The sequence below is a fragment of the Balaenoptera borealis genome (genome assembly GCF_965194805.1).
Source record: "Balaenoptera borealis genome assembly, chromosome: 9".
NCBI lineage: Eukaryota > Metazoa > Chordata > Mammalia > Artiodactyla > Balaenopteridae > Balaenoptera > Balaenoptera borealis.
The window spans coordinates 70,883,495-70,904,371 of NC_138873.1; the positions used below are offsets into that span (position 1 = coordinate 70,883,495).

Consider the following 20,877-nt stretch of genomic DNA (forward strand, 5'->3'; position numbering starts at 1 on the left):
CCATCACTTCAACCACTCTATTGCCAGTATCTTTGACTCTCTTTCCTTACATTCCACTCACCTGACAAACTCCAAATCTTGGATCAGTGATGCTGCTTGCTTTTTTTAGTGTTTATATCCTGGTTACTGAATGTTGCTAGAGAAGATCCCACACCTGTAAATTTAACTCTTCAGCCTCAGTACTGCTCAGCAGTTCCCCAGGATACCCTTCTCTTTACTTCTTCCCAGCAGCTGTTTCAGAACTTCCCCAGTCTTCTAGAACTTCCGTTCATGCCACCTTTGCCCTTTACTCTCAACTTCTCCTGTTTCACCTAAAGGCCATCATAAATTCCTGTTTCGAAATCTACAGGTTTGACTCCATTCTCATCAATCTATTCTTTCTCTCTGGTATTGGGGAGGAGATATCTCTTCCTGTTAAAACTATTTCTTCTATTTTGGCTCTGAATCCCAACTACTCCTATCTTCTCTAGGAGAAAATAATTCTCTCAAGTTATCTTTTCTCTCCTACCTTTTTCTCTCTTTTCTCCTTCTCTCCTATTAACATTTAAATATGATCAGGTTTTTCTAAACACCTTTCCTCATTGTCCCTCTCCAGCTAACACCTTAGCTCTTCTTTCCTTTAAAAAGAGAATTATCCACATGTACCAGTTCCACTTCCCCACCTCTCTTCAATCCACTGCAGTCCTTTACCATTCTACTAAAATTGCTTTTGCCTACTTCATCAGTGGCTCTCTTATTGCTAAAACTGATGGACACTTCTCAATCTGTCTCACTTTATTTTACAACTATTTGATCATGTTAACTACTTCATCCCTGTTCAGATGTTTTCTTTCTTTTTTTATATTGACAGCCGTTTTGACTTGACCCCCGGTTGTCTTCTCAACTCTTCTAATTACTAGATTCCTTTACGGATTCCTCTTGTTCTGCTTATTTCTAAAATGTATTATGTTCTCTTCTTTTTTCATTCTGCAGCTTTTCCCTGGTCATGTCATTCGTTCCCATGACTTCAGTGATCTTTATGCTGGTAATTTCCAAACCTTTATCCTTGGCCCATATTCTCTGCAGAGATCTAAACTACCCAATATTTGGCTGGTTATGGAACATTTCTGCTTGACATGTCTTGAGATATCTGAAACTCAACATGTCCAAAAGGAACTGATTTTTAATCTCTCCCATCTCCTTGCATCTAATCAACTACTTAGTCCCCTTAATTCTTCCTCCTAGATGTCTCAAAACAGTCAGCTTCTTTTTATTTCTAAGTCTCTTCCCTAGTACAGGCCATCTGTAGACTCTCCTAGATTAATTACTGCAGCAGCTTTCTAATTAGCCTGCATGTTTCCAGTTTAGGCCATTCTCCATATTGCCGCCTGAGTGTCTACTGATCATCTGGTGATACTACTCTTTTTCTTAAAACTCTTAAAAATTCTTAAAATCTTCTTAAAACTCTTCATTGTCTCCTGGGCATTACTCAGGACTCTTGATAGTAGGTGAAAGAAACTCAGCTCACACTAGGTTTGGCAAAGAGGGGAATCATGGGAAGATTATGTAAAGTGCAGAAAGAACTGGAGTGTAGCTGGGCCTCAGAGACACATAGAACCAGGGTTTGGAATACTGCCAATACTTTCTGCACCTCCCGGATTTTCCTGCTTCTCTCTGTGGACTGGCTTCATTCTCTTCTCACTAGGTAGTGATTTGTGGCCTGAAGAGCTAGCACCAAAGTTTGTACTGTACGGTTTGCACAGCTAACAGCCGTGATGGGGTAATTAGAATTTGAACTGTGATGTTGGGGGGCTGGTGTCTCACAAAGTCTTGGCAACTGAAATGTATGCACGTCAGAGCTGTGCGCTGTGAGGACTGGCCGTATCGGGACACCTTAACATGGCTTACTCTATGACGCTGTGTCATGTGGCTTTGGCTTGGCTTTTCTAGATTCATCTCAAGGCCACTTCTTCCTTGGAACTGTGCTCAGATCTTAGCCCACGTAGTTCTCTCCAGTTTGAATTCCCCTGCCTCTTCCCCAGTCCCTCCTTCCTCTACCCTGTCCTCTTCTGTTGGTTTTCTCCTACTCTTTAAGGTTTTCCACAGACACAGCTTTCTCTGAAAAAAGTTTTTCTGTCTTTTCAAGTTTGGGTTGTGTATTTTGCCCTAGGAGTTCTCGTATCATGCATACTTCCTCTGTCATAATAAAGAACACATCATCATGCTGTATTGTATTTTTTTTTTTTAAACATCTTTATTGAAGTATAATTGCCTTACAATGGTATGTTAGCTTCTGCTTTATAACAAAGTGAATCAGTTATACACATACAATATGTTCCCATATCTATTCCCTCTTGCATATCCTTCCCTCCCACCCTCCCCATCCCACCCCTCTAGGTGGTCACAAAGCACCGAGCTGATCTCCCTGTGCTATGTGGCTGCTTCCCACTAGCTATCTATTTTACATTTGGTAGTGTATATATGTCCATGACACTCTCTTACCCTGTCACATCTCACCCCACCCCCTCCCCATATCCTCAAGTCCATTCTCTAGTAGGTCTGTGTCTTTATTCCCGTCTTGCCACTAGGTTCTTCATGGCTTTTTTTTTTTTTTTTCCTTAGATTCCGTATATATGTGTTAGCATACTGTATTTGTTTTTCTCTTTCTGACTTACTTCACTCTGTTTGACAGACTCTAACTCCATCCACCTCATTACAAATACCTCCATTTCATTTCTTTTTATGGCTGAGTAATATTCCATTGTATATATGTGCCACATCTTCTTTATCCATTCATCTGTCGATGGACATTTAGGTTGCTTCCATGTCCTGGCTATTGTAAATAGAGCTGCAATGAACATTTTGGTACATGACTCTTTTTGAACTATGGTTTTCTCAGGGTATATGCCCAGTAGTGGGATTGCTGGGTCGTATGGTAGTTCTATTTGTAGTTTTTTAAGGAACCTCCATACTGTTCTCCATAGTGGCTGTATCAATTTACATTCCCACCAACAGTGCAAGAGTGTTCCCTTTCCTCCACAGCCTCTCCAGCATTTATTGTTTCTAGATTTTTTGATGATGGCCATTCTGATCGGTGTGAGATGATACCTCATTGTAGTTTTGATTTGCATTTCTCTAATGATTAATGATGTTGAGCATTCTTTCATGTGTCTGTTGGCAATCTGTATATCTTCTTTGGAGAAATGTCTATTTAGGTCTTCTGCCCATTTTTGGATTGGGTTGTTCGTTTTTTTGTTATTGAGCTGCATGAGCTGCTTGTAAATCTTGGAGATTAATCCTTTGTCAGTTGCTTCATTTGCAAATATTTTCTCCCATTCTGAGGGTTGTCTTTTGGTCTTGTTTATGGTTTCCTTTGCTGTGCAAAAGCTTTTAAGTTTCATTAGGTCCCATTTGTTTATTTGTGTTCTTATTTCCATTTCTCTGGGAGCTGGGTCAAAAAGGATCTTGCTGTGATGTATGTCATAGAGTGTTCTGCCTATGTTTTCCTCTAAGAGTTTGATAGTGTCTGGCCTTACATTTAGGTCTTTAATCCATTTTGAGTTTATTTTTGTGCATGGTGTCAGGGAGTGTTCTAATTTCATACTTTTACATGTATCTGTCCAATTTTCCCAGCACCACTTATTGAAGAGGCTGTCTTTTCTCCACTGTATATTCTTGCCTCCTTTATCAAAGATAAGGTGACCATATGTGTGTGGGTTTATCTCTGGGCCGCTGTATTGTATTTACTTACTTACCTGTTATACCTACCAGATAGTGTTTTCCATGCAAATAGAGACCATGGCAGTGCTGTTCCTTACTGTATCCCTAGAGCCTAGTACTATGTAGCACAAAATGGGCACTCAGTAAAATTGATTTAATGAAAAATAATCAGAATTTTGGTGGGGTTTGAATACTACACTGTCATTAGAAGATATTCTGGAAAAATGTGGTATTGGCTAAATATGACAACCTAGGTACCAAATTATGAAATATTGAGAATTTATACTTCTTTATACTTTTAATGAAATATACATTTGATAGCATACATTCTGTGATTCTTATAGTTAGTAGATACATTACAGAAAATCATGACTGGAGAAGTTGCTTCAGCCTGGTACAGTAGGTGCTTAATTAAAAACTTGTGAAATCAATGAAGGGACAAATTAGTGTTATATGCTTTTTTTTGGTTCTAATAATTACCTTCCTTTATTTCTAAGGTATCTTCATGTTTTAATGATCTTCTGGTCGTTTGTTGCTGGAGTTGTCACATTCTACTGCTCATTAGGACCTGATTCTCTCTTACCAAATATATTCTTCACGATAAAATACAAACCCAAGGTAAAATATGTGTTCTTACTTTTAAAAGAGTATGTATGACCCTGTGCTATTCGATATTGTTCATGAAAGCATGTTAAAGCAGTGATTTTTAAAAAATACATCTGCTATTATTTAATAATGGAAGACATCAGAACATTTTTAAAGTGAAATTTGCATATATGTTTATTTTTAAAGTATATAGGTCTCCCAGGAGGAGCTATAGAAAGAAAATAAAAAACTCTCAGAAAATTGGGCTCCACAATTTTAGAGTGTCCTTTGACTGCATATTAACTATGAGGACAGTGAATTAAAACAGAGGTTTCCAAAGTTGGTTGTACAGTAGAATCACCTGAGGAATCTTTTAAAAGGTACAGACTCCTGGGCCCTACCACTAGATTTTGATTGAATAGTTCTGGGTTAGGGCCTTGTAATTAGGACCTGTTAAAAGCCTTCCAGGTGATTCTGAGGCACAGACACAAACAGGGAACTAATTGTTCCCTAAATGTTTATTTGCTCCATAGAAACAAACCAGTAATATTTCTTTAACGAAAATAATTAGTTTTTCTGAACTTTGATAAAGGTGGTAGTGTATTGAGTCTGTGTCTGGTAGGCAAAGTCCCTACTGTGTAGATCAGGATTGAGTGGGATATCTTGAAGTCTTCCTTGAAAATTCTCCAAGTTGATGTAGTCCCTCATCTCAGGCTGGTTGATATTTCTACTCAGAGGAAACACAGCTGAAAGTGATACCCCGTATTTGGTCAGGAACCTTACTAGTTTTCCCGCGTCTTCTCCCTCATTGAATTCAAGGTTTTGGAGAAGTAGAAAATAGTTTTTTCTTATACCTTTGCAGTAGAGTATCATTTTCAAATATAGATTTTTTTTATTTTTAGTAAGTGAGCATAACAATTGACTTTAATTTTAAGCTTGAAAATTTGGCTTAGTTATTGTAAAGCATTTCATTAGGTATTTTTTTCCTATTGGCAGTTTGGTATAGCAAGTATTATTTATTACAAAGAATGGTTTCCGTGTTAAAGCAGATACTAGTTAAAAAAAAAATCATGTCCTTTGAATTCATACATTGATTAACAAACTTTTGGAAAGTTGATTCTCTTTAGTAAATATGATACGTAAAGTAAAGACAAATCTCCCCATTTCCCTTTTTTAGCAGTTAGGACTTCAGGAATTATTTCCTCAAGGTCGTAGCTGTGCTGTTTGTGGTAAAGTGAAATGTAAACGACATAGGTACGTTAAACACTTTTAATTTGTTGATCCTTCCAGTTACCTTTCGGATTTCAAGCAGTTTAACTGTATGATTTTCTTTAGACCTGCCTTGCTGCTTGAGAACTACCAGCCATGGCTAGACCTGAAAATTTCTTCCAAGGTTGATGCATCTCTCTCAGAGGTAACTGATTTAAATAAAATTGCTATGTATACCCAAGCAGAAAGTATTAAATACCTATGGAAAACTTAATCGTGGAGCATTTTTTTTTTTAAATAAATTTATTTATTTATTTATTTATTTATTTATTTATTTTTGGCTGTGTTGGGTCTTCGTTTCTGTGCGAGGGCTTTCTCCGGTTGCGGAGAGCGGGGGCCACTCTTCATCGCGGTGCGCGGGCCTCTCACTGTCGCGGCCTCTCCCGTTGCGGAGCACAGGCTCCAGACACGCAGGCTCAGTAGTTGTGGCTCACGGGCCTAGCCGCTCCGCGGCATGTGGGATCTTCCCAGACCAGGGCTCAAACCTGTGTCCCCTGCATTGGCAGGCGGACTCCCAACCACTGCTCCACCAGGGAAGCCCGGAGCATTTTAATATATGCTGCCTAATCAATTCTTGGCTGGTAGTTGATTGTTATACAACTTGAATGGTTAAACTAGAAATGTTTTTGGATCCCATGTCTAATTGAAATGGACATTTTAGCCAAAAAAAGTACTGTTTTACCTAGTTATTGTTTACCTCTTATAAAAATAGTCATTTTTATTATAGAACAGTAGAAATAACCATTTTGTAATTCCAGAGGAGACCTGAGCTACAAGGAGCCAATGTATATCTTACTGAATTGTGACCCCATTTTTGACACTAACTTGAGCAGAGAGTCAGATACGTTTCACTGTTTCTCCATAGTGTAGGAGTAGAAAGCATGTTCTCTTATCTTTGTTCCAGTCACATTTTATATGTACCTTTTTGGTAACATATCATGTTTTATTTATTTCTTTGAGAGACTTGGTCTCTCCATCTGAGAAAGCAGTCAAGTCCTTGAAGTCAGGGAATGGGTCTCATTTGTTCCCAGCACCAAGTGCAGGTGCCAGATATATTGTTGGTACCTGATAGATATGTATTGAATTAAACTGAATGCTAATTAGTTGAAGAATAGCATTAGGCATCTGAATCCTGCCTTAATTGTCCTTTTTCCCAGTTTGTATCTTTCTTTGGCTAAAAGTATGCTGCATAAATGCTAAACTGTTGGCATTTTTCTTTTTCATTTCTTCTGTAAGCTCTTTTTCATTCTTCAGATTCCCTGATTTAAGACTGTGCTGTCCAGTATAGTAGCCACTAGCCACATGTGGCTATTGATAAAAACTTGAAATGTGTTAGTCCAGATTGAGATGTGCTGTATATGTAAAATATGTACTGGATTTTGAGGACTTAGTAAGGAAAAAGAAATGTAAAATATCCTATTATATATTTTACATTGATTACATATATGATAATATTTTGGGTATATTGGGTTAAATAAGATATATCATAAAATTAACTTCACCTGTTTCTTTTTACTTTTAAAAAAACATAGCTACTAGAAAATTTGAAATAATGTATGTGGCTCACATTATGTTTCTATTGGAGAGTGCTGATTTGAGGTCTGTTGAAGACAAGACTCATAGGAAGAGTACTATTTGTAGTCTGACACTTCGTTTCTTTTTAAAAATTGAAAAAACTGATGTAAAGCTCTTAGCCTAGTGCCTGGTACATGTTGGTGTTCAATAAATACTAGCTCCAATATTTAAAAACATTTTCTGAGATCTTGCTGTAGGCAGGAACTGGACTAGGCCCTAGGAATAAAAAGAGAAATCAAATATGGTTCCTTTCTTCTGGGAACTTTAGTTTAGGAGGGGAGATAGCCATTTAAACAGACATATACAATATAATGTAATGCAGGCTATAATGGAAGAAATGTACAAGGTGTATCATTAGCACAGAGGAAGAAGTGCATAACTGTTGAGAGGAGCAGTCAGGAAATATAACTAGAAGTTTATCAGCCTGATAGTGTGGGAAAGGGTATTTCAGAGTGTGGGAATAGCTTTTGGAAGGAAAGAGAGGCTTTGAAACAAGGTGGAGTGTTCAGCAAACTGGAGGGTGAAATGCGAAGGAGGATGTGGGCAATGAAGAGACCAGACTCTATTAGCAAGTATTTATCGATCACTTACTGTATAGTAGATATTGTACTAATCACTGTACTTGCATTATTCATGTAATCATACAACCTATGAAGTAGGGTGCTATTATTGATTTGATGGTTTTACCAAAGGAAGGGTTTAGAGAGTTTTAATAATTTTCTCAGGTATCATACTTGGTTGGTAGCAGAACTCAGTCTAAAACCCAGGACTGCCTTAGTTCTTAACTGATTTTTATATGGCCCTTTAGAAATCAGACCATCAGAAGACTTAAAAGGCCACGCTGAAGTTTAATTGATCGGAAGTCAGTGATTTTCAAATTGCGTAACTAGAGTTTTCAGATGTGACTCACAGGATGCAGTGGGAGGTGAAAAGGAAGTAGACGGTCACAGGGGCTGGCAAGCAGCTTTCTCTCGCCCCTTCACAATCAGTGCAGCTCCATACTTTGATATGTTGTGGTTTGATATATTGAGGGTTTCATTCAGGGGAGTGATGTGGTCAAATGCATGTTTTAGATCACTTTGGCAGCTTTATGGAGGGTGGAGGGGAGCTTTATGGAAGGAGGGAGACTAGCTTAGAGGCTGTTGCTATATATAGGGATGAGAAGATGAGGACCTGAACAGTGGAGCTGTAGAAAAGAGCTACTTAGGATGTAAACTTAGTAGGGCTTCTGATTGAAGTTGGGGGAATAATATATTAATAAGATGAAATGTTTAATGGTAAATTTTCTAGTCTCCTCTCTGTGTCCTAACACTGTCTATCTATATCTTATTTTTGCAGGTGATAGCACTAATGCTTCCTTTTTTAGTAAAAAAATCCAAATCTTGTTGCCTTAGTATTTAGAGTCCACAGTCTTCATTACTGCTGCAGAGAAGGTATATAGTCAGATTAGATATATTGTTTCATTCCCTCCCTAGTGTTTTTTAAAGTTAATGCCCACTGCTACAAGTCCTTTTAAAAATTAAACTTTACTGCTCCACCCAGGCTCAAGGAACAGAATGTTTAACACCCAGGATTTCTTTTGTTTTGTTTTGTTACTTTTTCACATATAACTTGATTTTCAGTGTACAGCTAAAATTTTCACAAAGTGAGCATATTCATATAACCAACCCCCAGATCAAGAAACAAAAACATTAGCACCCAGAAGTGCCCCTCATGCTCCCTTCTAGTCACTATCCTCGCTTCAAAGATAGTCACTGACACCTAATTGTAGCCCTCTGCCTAAGTCTTATATATTTGTTTCTTCATTTTATTCTGGGAATGCTGACTTACAGAGAGGGTTAGGAATGCAAAAGACTAGCCTATTATTTTCCTTATTTCCATAGAACTTTTTTGGTTCAGTGAAGCTTCAGAGTCAGAACAATTTAGATTTAAAAAAAATTTTTTTAATTATAGGAATATTTAAAAATGTGTGTCATTCTAATAGTAATTTTTCTTTTTTATGGTTTTCAAAGTATTTTTTCATATGTTTTCTTTCATCATCACAACCATGTAAAGTTGACATATACATTTTGTCATGTGAAAGTGTGATATTAGATGTCAATATATGGGATACTAAACTTAGTTTTCATTATATATTTCTTAGTAGTAGAGTTTATTTTCCTAGAATGAGTTAACTAACTTGATTTTTCTTTGAAAAATAATTTTTATGCAGGTTCTTGAATTAGTGTTGGAAAACTTCATTTACCCCTGGTACAGGTAAGTTCTTTCTATAAGACCTTTTTTCTATAGTATAGTGAATACCATTAAGTTAAGTGTGCTAATGATATGCTTTCAGTATAGGCCAGGATTTCTCAGTTTTGGCACTATTGACATTTTAGACCACGTAAATCTTTGCTGTGGGGACCTGTACTGTGCATTATAGGGTATTTAGCCGCACCCCTGGCTTTTTCCTAGCGAATGCTGGTGGTACCCCTTCTTCCCCCTAGTTGTGACCACCAAAAATGTCTTCAGAGATTGCCACATTTACCTGGGAGGCACAGTGGTCCCAGTTAAGAACCATTGATTAGGTCATCAATTAACAGTTTAGTGATGGCAAAGAGGAACCTAGGCTACTTTTTGAAAGAAAAGTAACTTGTAGAATTTCTTTTTTTTTTTTATCATCTTTATTGGAGTATAGTTGCTTTACAATGTTGTGTTAGTTTCTGCTGTATAACAAAGTGAATCAGCTATACGTGTACATATATCCCCATATCCCCTCCCTCTTGCGTCTCCCTCCCACCCCCCCTATCCCACCCCTCTAGGTGGTCACAAAGCACTGAGCTGATCTCCCTGTGCTATGCAGCTGCTTCCCACTAGCTATCTGTTTTACATTTGGTAGTATACATATGTCAATGCTACTCTCTCACTTCGTCCCAGCTTACCCTTCCCCCTCCCCGTGTCCTCAAGTAACTTGTAGAATTTCTCATGACTCCTAATTGTAGGAGTGATTTACTATTTTGTATGCACTTTTTACATTTGAAATAGTTGTACATTTACAGGAAAGATTTATATTCAGATATTTCATTAAATTGAAAGTTAATTTCAATAGACTTTTCCCGGAAAATTAATATGTTTTTTCCAAAGTAACTTTGTGTTTGGTGTCTGATGTGGATGTACAAGTGCCCTATGCTTAGCAGGATATGGATCTGAAAAAAAAAGTCTAGTTTGACAATCAGAAATCCCAAGTTATATCATTTAATAAAACAGATGTTCCCTTACATAAGCATCATGTATTTAGTTATATATTTGAACACTTAAACCTGTATGACTTACAGATGTAATATTTAATGATAACTACCCAAATTTTATATAGATTCAGTATATTTTGAATTTCCTAATTTAAAAATGCTAGTAGGGGACTTCCCTGGTGGTCCAGTGGTTAGGACTCAGCGCTTTCACTGCTGTGGGCCTAGGTTCGATTCCTGATCAGGGAACTAAGATCCCACAAGCCACGTGGCATGGCTGGAAAAAAAAAAAATGCTAGTAGTTGAGTTGATCTATAGTGTATTAAAACAAATTTAATATTCAGTTTATATGGCATATTTTCCTGAAAAGCTTATATAAATTAATTTTTTACATTGGAGTCTGTCTTAAATATGGGGCATTTGCCACTTAAGTAAAGTTGATGGTGAGGCCTTTTGTAAAATGAATCCTGTTGTAAAACTTCCCCACCGCGACCCCGCCCCACCCCTACGCCCACATTATGACTCTTCAAACATAAAATCTGGCTGTATTTGTAAATGTTAAAGTCTGTATTTTCTCCTTTGATGCTGTGATATCCGCTTCCTTGGAGTTAATAGTGGGAAGCATGATTGATACAATTATCTTCCTTATTCTACCAAGGGACTTAACAGGTAGCATCATCTTCAAGTTCAGAATATCACCATTATACGTACCTTTCTTTCTTGCCTTTGATTAGGGAAGTATCCTTATTCTTCTAGGGACCTCAGGGCTACAGGAAAACTCAAAATTTCTGTTTAAAAACAGTTGAGTTTCAGTTTATTTTCTTTTTCAAATAGAACACACACTTTTTTTCCTTACTTTTAGAATTAGTTTATATTATTAATCTAGAAATATTTAAACTAATTTAAAATTTAGTATGTAATTCTGTTGCTTCTCAAAATTATTCTTTGTTTTATTTCTTAGATATTTCTTTGATGATGTTTAGAAAATGATCTTAAAAATCTTAAAAATATGACCACGTACATGTGAATGTCTGCAGGGAAATATATACTATAATTTAGTTAACAGTAATTATGTCTTGGTACTAGAATTATGGGAGATTTCTATTCTTTGTACATTTCTTTTGTTCTATACTGTAATGCATTATTTGTTAAAAAAAGTAGCGTAAGTAAATGGAAAAAAGTCAGTTCTAGACTTTTCTTGTTTTCTGGAAGGGGAAGCTGTGTATTTCTTTGAACTTCTAAATGCTTGCTTTTCTCCTCAATTGAAGGGATGTAACAGATGATGAGTCCTTTGTTGATGAACTGAGAATTATATTACGGTTTTTTGCATCTGTCTTAATTCGAAGGATTCACAAGGTATATATTTATAATGAGAAATTTGGGAATTTCTATACTGTATGTATTTGTTCTGTTCCTCACTTTTAATTTTTTAGATTAAAAGATAAATGGATTACTTTTGATTAATTGATCAATTTTGCTTTCTTTATTTTAATGTTTTGATATCTTGGTTTGTGGCGATTAGAAATAAAAAGACAATTAGAGAAAAAGAAAATTCATGTTCCAGTTAGATGAATTTACTGAATACAGGGTAATGATTATGATCTACTTTTTAAAAAATTTGAAGCCATAGTTTGTTTATGTTTGAGCTTATGTCTGTATATACTTAACAGTGTGTTGGCTGTAGACATAAATACTTGTCTACTGCCTTGTCAGTTCGATAGAATTGAACATATTGACAATAAATTGGCATATCGTATCTGCCATTAGTAAATAAAGATAAATCTTGTTAAATGTTTCTATACCTATTTGAGAAGTGAACAATACAGTCAAGTACTGTGGCAAAGATATGCAAAAATTATGAATAAGTAGTTCACAAAAGAAAAATATAAAATGGCCAGTGAATATTTGAAAATATGTTGTCTCACATGAAATGTAGTCTTTTGATGAGATACTATTCTCTTGCCTATCAGGTTGGGAAAGGTGAAAAAGAATGATAATATCTAGCAGTGGTGATTGTGGGGAAACAGGCAAAGCAAGTACAAATTCAGATTGATGTAACTCTTACCCTGGAAGGCAGTTTGGTAATCTTTATTAAAAGACTTAAAAATGTCTATGCTCCCAAATTTAATTCCATTTTTTTTCTTAGTATGTTTTAAAGAAATAATCACAGTAGTTTGTAAAAATGTATGTTCAAAGATTCATTGCAGTATAGTTTATAATAAGGAAGTTTGAAAAGGAAAACTGATGTCCAGTGGTAGGATTGTTGGTTGATTGAATATAATACATGCTAACTATAAAATCCTTTCTGTAGTTTTTGTGATTGCTTGCTTTCATGTAGCATAATGTTTGTGATTGGTTGTTTTCACTTAGCATAATATTTTCAGGGTTTATTCATGTTGTCATGTTGTAGCTGTATCAGTACTTATTCCTTTTTATGTCTGAGTAATATTCTATTGTATGGCTATGCCACATTTTGTTCATCCATCCATCCATCCATCAGTTGGCTATTATGAATAATGCTGCCATAGTGTTTGTGTACAGGTTTTTTGTGGGAGGAGGGGGTGGAATATTTGTTTTCATTTCTTTTGGGTTTACCTAGGAGTGTAATTGCTGGGTCAAGTGGTAACTCTGTGTTTAACTTTTGAGGAACTGTCAGACTGTTTTCCTAAGTGGCTGTACCATTTTGTATTCCCACCAGCAGTGTATGAGGGTTCTGATTTCTCCACATCCTTGCCTGAACTAGTTATTATCTCACTTTTTGATTCTAACCATGCTAGTGGGTGTGAAGTGGTATCTCACTGTGGCTTTGATTTGCCTTTCCCTATGACTAATGTTGTCGAGCATCCTTTCAGATGCTTATTTGCCATTTGTGTATCTTTTTTTGGGAAGAAATGTGTATTCAAATTCTTTACCCATTTTTTTAAACTGAGTTATTTGTCTTTTAATTATTGAGATGTAAGAGTTTATTATCTATTCTGGGTATACTTCCTTCATCAGATATATGATTTTCAAATATTTTTTTCCACTTTCTGGATTGTTATGGTACATTTCATATTATCTGTATACTGTCCTGTGAGATAAGTGGGTTATTTTCATACCCATTTTATAGAAAGTTAGTAATATTCTTTGTCAGAGTGTCAGAGGTAGTTGATGGGCAAAAGATTAGGCCTGGGTCATGTCATTCCTAGTACAATGTTATATCCTTGATAACGTGGCCTGACTAATGTAAATTGGGAGTTTGGGGATAATGAAAACAATCATTTAAGGTCCACAGTGTTTTGTTTTTTTTTCTTTTTTTAATCAAAGTTTAGTGACAAACTCACTATTTGATCGTTTTGATTTTGACCTGAAGTCTCTAAAATGGAACTTACAAGGGAAAATTTTCATGCGTATTCTCAGAAGACAAGATTCCATAAAATATTTAAAAATGAAAACATCTTGTTTATTTGATAAATATATGTGAGACAAATTTATAATCACTGAGTACCAAGAGAGCAGGGATAAATGCAGAGTAATGTTATTGTGCAAAAAGGTGTGCTGCTAGCAAAAACATCCCCTCTTATTGAACATGTTTGATCTTATACAGCCAAAAGATATCTGTAATCTGCTCTGGGTTTTACTAGTAAATCACTAAAATTTGGGGGTTTATGATCCATTACACTTACTAGATTTATCAGCCTGTGATGTTTTTCCTCTTTCTTAATGAGGAATTTAAAAAGAACTGAAAAGTTAACACAAAACAACACTATTGTGATGCAATTTTCTCATGCCTTTGATAAAGGGAGAATATGATGTGTTGAGCTTTGTGATGGAAGATAAGCCTGTTGAACTCCAGTAAACATGCTTTTTGGTGATTTACTTAATTTGCAGGGCTTTTTTTAAAGTTATTTTATTTTATGTCTCTTTTATGTGTGTACTTGTAAGCCCCCAGTCCTCTCTTACTAACCTACCCTAGTCACTACAGTTTCCAACCTTTAAGTTGAACAATGCCTGTGGGGAATGATGAAACTTAATATTATTCAAAAATAGAATGCTTCCATATATCTTGAAACCAGGATTTACCTTGTAAGCTGAATGAAAAGTTTATTTTCAAGTGACCTTAGTAAACACAAGTTTATAACCTCAAAGGGACAATAAAGTTACTTGAGATTTTTTTTCTTGAATGCATTTAGAATGAACACATTAAAGAAATAAGTCAAGGATAAAGATACTATTTTGTGAGAAAAATTTAGTATATAGGGTGTGCATATGAAGGTGTATTTTCATTACTGTTGTAGTAAAACTGTCTAAATTTACAGTTAATATGATCCAAGAATGTAAAGTGCTTTTAAATTATATTTTTGAAAGATTCCCAATAATACCACTGATTTTTAAGATCATATGTTCCAATACCTTAAATACATTGTTCCTGCCATTGTAACTTAGTGATAATTATTTTAAAAGTTTTATTTTAATGTTGAATTTTTCTAGGTGGATATTCCATCTATTATCACCAAGAAACTATTAAAAGCAGCAATGAAGCACATAGAAGTGATCGTTAAAGCCAGTCAGAAAGGTAATACAAAGTTTTACGTTTCTTACACTGCTACAAAGTTTGAGTGAGTTTGTTTTTATACACCAACTTTCACTTTAAATATCTAAGTCTGAGTACTGATAAATTAAGTGCTATATCCACAGATGCTGTGAAAGTATTAGTTTAAACTGAAATCCCTTTCAATAATTTGTTAACATATAAGTGATTTTGAGAACTCAAGAATCTATGAAAATTAAGGTACACTCAGATAATCTTTGGACATATTATTGATGAATCTTGTCTTTTTTTGAATGGTAGTCTGTTGCCTTCATTACTTCCTCTGAGGTGTCTCTCACATCTCTTCCCTCCTTTTTTCTTAATGATTTCAACAGTTTTGATGGAGCCTATCCTATTTATTGCTACTGTGTTAATTTCACAATGCCACAATTCTGTTACCTCCCTACTCAAAAAAAACCCAAAAAACTTAGCAACTGCTACAGAGTCGAAACTGTCCTATATTTTAAACCCTTTCCTATTTAGTCAAGTATTTTGATCTACTCTTGTCCTTCGCTGTGTATGATACTTTAGCCAGGATGACCTGTTTGCAGTTTCTTATGTGTATCCTGGCCTTTATACTGTCATGATGTACACATAGCATACATTCATCAAACGTTTGCTGATTGGATGAAACCTTCATTTGGGGGCTTTTCTTGCTCTTAGATCAAGCTGAAATATACCTTTTAAACAAAATTACTTATATGCTCTGTACTTAGTTCTTTGTGAAACTGAGATTTTCCTTGTATCTGCATTTGGTATTCTTCTTTGTCATTGCTTCCCCAAGTATGTTCTGCAGAATACTACTCTATGTAGATGACTATGCAGAATAAGTATCATGGTCATATTTTCTGGTAATTACTATGTATTGTATTCCTCTTCTGGAAATACCCAGTAAGTACTAGCATTCCAAAGTATCTCAGTAGTCCTGCAGCAAAGAAGTAACTTTAACTTTTTTTTAACCCAGCACATCCCAAACTCATTTGAGCATGGAACCAATTTTCCCTCCCTCATAATATCAGTTTGTATAATCACAGTATATTTGGGGAAATTGTAGAGTGGTAGTTAAATTATTAGTTTATTTGTCCTTTGGTATGAATAATTCCTCAGGTATGAGAAGCATTTCAAATTACATTTCTAAATTTTTCTGTGTTCATCTTATAATATTATAACAATTCAAAAGTTTTACCTTCAACATAGTTAAAAAGTGGAAGAGTTTAAATACGTATAATTTAATTGTTAAATTAAAAAAATTAACTTTTAAAATAATTGTCCTGTCATTGGCAAAAACACACCAGAAGATAGTAACTTTGTTGTAGCCATTTTGTTAAGGCTACTGTACTGTCAGATAAAAATATAGAAAAGTGTTTTTTTTTTTTATTAGTAAACTTTACTTTTTAGAGCAGTTTTAAGTTTACAGAAAAACTGAGCAGAAATTATAGAGAGTTCCCAGATATTTCCCCCTTTCCCTATTATTAACACCTTGCATTGGTTGGTACATTTGTTACAATTGATATGCCAGTACTGAGACATTATTATTAACTAAAGTCCGTAGTTTTTATTAGGGTTTTACTCTTCGTATTGTACATTCTGTGGATTCTGACAAATGCTTAATGCCATGTATCCATCAACACAACATCATACTGAATAGTTTCACTGCCCCCCCCAGCCCCCTGTGTTTCACCTATTTATCCCTCCCTCCTTCCTTCATGAACCCCTAGCAACCGCTGATCTTTTTACTCTTTCTACAGTTTTGCCTTTTCCAGATGTCATATAGTTGGAATCATACTGTAGCCTTTTCAGACTGTAGCCTTTTCTTTCATTTAGAACTATCATTTAAGGCTCCTCCATGTCTTTTTGTGGAGTTGATAGCTCATTTCTTTTTATTGCTCAATTATATTCCATTGTACAGATGTACCACAGTTTGTTTATACATTCATCTTTTGCAGGATATCTTGGTTGCTTCTAAATTTTGGCAATTATGAATAAAGCTGCTATAAACATTTATGTGCAAGTTTTTATGTGGGAAAATTATTTTTAATATGGTCTTAATTTTGTTGTAAAGACAAACACTTTGAACTCAGGGTATGAGTAAATTGAGTCATCTTTTATTTTTATTTTTTAATCGATCAGTTTAATAAAATATCCAACTTATTTTCTGTGAAAGTGCTGTCATATATATAGACCAGTTTGACTGGAATTTATCCTTGAGTCTTTGCAAGAGAGGGGTTGCTAAATTGCTACTATTCATGCAAAAAATGGTCCTCAATTACAAAATCAGCATAAAATGCTAGATTGGATTCATTAATGACATTGTAATTAATGAAATCCATAGAATTAAAAGGCCAGAGAATTAGGAGGACTGCATTTTATCCAAAGGTCCTGGTGTTCTAAATATTATAACAGTGAATTAGACTTGTAAAAAAGGTTTTCAGGTTTTTGATTTTTCTTCTCTTTCATGCATGAATTTGTTTTCTAAATTCTTTGGCTCCACAATTGTGTATACTCAGGAAATTAAAGGTTCAGCTCTTTATACATATTCATTTTTACTTTCTTGGTGTTCTCTCCTTAACCTGCCTCTTGAGAGTAGGAATTACAAAGAGGTTTTCTATGTAAGTCCTTCTATCGCCCTTAGAAATGTTGAAAATATATACATTAGAAGCATTGGTTTAATTTAAATTCAGTAGTAATTGAAGGACCTTATATCAGTCTTTCACCCTAAAGTTATCTCTTTGTTGTGGATTCCGGGGACTTTTCCTTTTGTGGTCTGAAAACTGCCCACTGATTAGACAGGAGATATACTGGTGATTAGTGGGGATTAATCCATGCCCTGTTTTTCAGCATCTATATATTGTGTGTGAATGCTTAATTGCACCGGATATTATAATTACTTGTGCATTTTGCATGGCAGCTTTTCAGTGTTAACTATTTAATGACTGTTTACTGAGGTGGAAACTGAGACTCAAAGGGATTATATCATTTAAGATCATCAGTTAATAAAGAAGTAGAACTGGGATTTAGCATAGCTTAGTCTTCTTATTTTAAATCCCTGCGCATGATATAAAGTTTTAAAAGACCTGTACCCCAAATTCTTGGGGCAAAAGGCATGGTAAACAATTGTATAATGATAAAATAAAATACATTCTTAATAAAAACTATGTCCTTGTTTGCTAGTCCTTCTTTTGGACCTCTGGCACAGGTAGCCTTTATTTACTTTCTTAGTTCTCACACCATTAGAATGTATGTTTTGGCTTTTCTTTGGTAAATGTGCTTGCATTCTCTCAATGAAAATAGAAATAAATTGTAAAAAATAAATGCCATTTGAATTAGGGTTAAGATTCCCTTCACAGACTCCATGATTTTAAAACTTGGCTCAGAATGCAAATAGGGGAAAGCATGACTTGTTTTTCTCCTGCTCCTTTTTAAAGTATTAGTTTAGTGTTTGGCCTTTTAAGAAAACTTTTTGTTAGTGTAACTTTTATCATCAGTTAACGTTTATTAAGTAATCTAACTTCATGGACTTCCACCATATACAGTTCTGTACCTTTTGTGTCCTATACTGTGGGCAGAAGATGCAGAACTGAACCAAGGACGCCAGTTTCTATACTCTAATTTCTTCAAAGGGTTACCTGAATGATTTTGATTTGAACTTTAAGAGGGATTTTTTTAATATTTGCAGGGGATGAACAGGCTGTAACGTTTGGTAACAAAAGCTTTGTGTGTGCTAGAAGATGTTTTCTATAGTTTTTTCCACTTTAAACAATTTGCTTTTCTTTAATATACTTTGTAATGACCTGAGTTTAAAGTTTTGTTTACCAAGGGTGAAAGGGCTTTTTTATCAGTTAATTTTGAATAATTAAAAAACTTCCCACAAAGAGAAAACTTACTTTCTTTATATCCTTTTTGTGAAAAATTTCCCAGTAGAATACGTATTGGAAAGAAAGGAAGGCTAAGAAAGGAATGGCTGTGTTAAATTAATTTCTGTTTGTTAGTGGAAATGGCTGAAGTTATTTAACATTGTTAACTTCTTCCAATATTTATTTTTTATCTCTATTTATAGTAGAAAATACAGAGTTTTTACAGCAAGCTGCTTTAGAAGAATATGGTCCAGAGCTTCATGTGGCTTTGAGGAGTCGAAGAGATGAATTACATTATTTAAGGAAACTTACTGAACTACTTTTTCCTTATATTTTGCCTCCGAAAGCAACAGACTGCAGGTATAAATAGACTGGAAAATGTCATAGCATACCATACCGTATGTATATTGCTATTCTTGATCATAATAGGAATATACTAAAACTTGAGATTAGGCTATGATATGAATAATTTTTCATTTAAGAAATATAATTTATCAGGTCTTAAAATGCCATTTTAGGTACTAAGCATTCATGATGTGTTGTGTTGCTAAGAATTTTTTCTTGGAAATTGATCTTAGGAAATCAAAGACAAATGTAAAAAATTAATTTTCTTACTTGAGATCATTATACTTTATTACTTCCTTGGTGTTCCTTTTAAAAGACATGCATATTATGATTCACTGGCAGAAACACTTTGAACAAATTATACAGACAAGTTTGGGTTTTAAGGTATCCACCTGGGAAGTATAGTTAGAGGTCATTTAGTCCAGCCTCCCTTATTTCTGCAAGAGCATGTTTAGATTATTCCATAAAGTTACCTCTTTACTCTTATCCTAATAATCCTTAGAGGAAAAAGACCATGGCTTATTTTTATTTATTTATTTATTTATTTAAATGGAAGTATAATTTATAATGTTAAATTAGTTTCAGGTGTACAACATAGTAATTCAATATTTTTATAGATTATACTCCATTTAGAGTTATTACAAAATGATGGCTGTATTTCCCTGTGCTGTAAAATACATACAACCATGGCTTATTTTTAGTGATGTACTTTAAATATTACTTTATTGTATTTAACATTTTTAATTAAATTAAAAAAATATTTTAATTAAAATATTTTTACTTTAAACAAATTGTTTTATAATATTAATTTAAATTAATTATAAAAATTATGCTATTACAAGTATTAGGTTTTACGTATTAATTTATTATATGTAAAATTTTAATATTTGAGGTGGTGTTTTTCTAATGCTCACTCAGGTTCCTCCTGCTGAGGAAATGCTTTTTTCCTCTTAAATAGTATTCTCTTTTAGCCAGGTAAGGGCTCTGGGTGTGGTCTGTGAACCAGTAGCATGAGCGTTACTTGGGGGCTTGTTAGAGATGGCAGAGTCTCAGCGCATACCCCAGACCTACTGATGATAGTCCGCATAATAACAAGATTCCCAGGTAAGACCTGATGTAAATCACTAAATATGTACAATGTTGTTCCTTTTTCCAGATCCCTGACCTTACTTTTAAGAGAGATTCTCTCTGGTTCAGTGTTCCTCCCTTCTTTGGATTTCCTAGCTGATCCAGTAAGACGTAAAAAACATTTTTTTTCTTTCATTGTGATCAGATACATAAAACATGAAATTTACCATCTTAAATGTTTTTCTATGTACAGTTCAGTGGTATTAAATACATTTATATTGTTGAGCAACCACCACCATTACCTATCTCCAGAACTCTTTTTATCTCGTAAAACTGAAACTCTGTACCCATGTAAACAGTAATTCTCTATTCCTCCTGGCCCCTGGCAACTCTACTTCCTGACTGTACTTTCTGTCTCGATGAATTTGACTACTCTAGTTACCACATATTAGTAGAATGATGCAGTATTTGCAGTATTTGGCTTATTTTACTTAGCATAATATCCTCAGTGTTCATCTGCATTGTAGCATATATCAGAATTGCCTTCCTTTTCAAGGCTGAGTAATATTTCATTTTAAGTATATGTTACATTTTGCTTATTCATTCATCTATTGATGGATACTTGGGTTGCTTTTACTTTTGATCCAGTAAGATTTTGAAGAAATAGGGATAATTGATAAATGTTTTG

At 34.7% G+C, this 20,877-nt stretch overlaps 1 protein-coding gene across 8 annotated transcripts in view; it reads left to right on the forward strand.

Annotated features, from left to right (window-relative positions):
* SNX14 (sorting nexin 14) overlaps positions 1-20,877 on the forward strand; it is a 74,360-nt gene that overhangs the window by 13,542 nt on the left and 39,941 nt on the right. For 4 of the 8 annotated variants that reach the window (XM_082405922.1, XM_082405927.1, XM_082405928.1 and 1 more), the window contains 8 exons: positions 4,197-4,317; positions 5,462-5,538; positions 5,620-5,698; positions 9,341-9,384; positions 11,621-11,708; positions 14,823-14,907; positions 18,980-19,136; positions 20,278-20,353. In XM_082405922.1, coding sequence (XP_082262048.1) covers positions 4,197-4,317; positions 5,462-5,538; positions 5,620-5,698; positions 9,341-9,384; positions 11,621-11,708; positions 14,823-14,907; positions 18,980-19,136; positions 20,278-20,353 — 727 coding nt within the window. Of the gene's footprint in view, positions 1-4,196; positions 4,318-5,461; positions 5,539-5,619; positions 5,699-9,340; positions 9,385-11,620; positions 11,709-14,822; positions 14,908-18,979; positions 19,137-20,130; positions 20,226-20,277; positions 20,354-20,877 lie in introns of those variants that run through there. The other 4 variants (XM_082405923.1, XM_082405926.1, XM_082405924.1 and 1 more) reach the window with 3 other exon arrangements.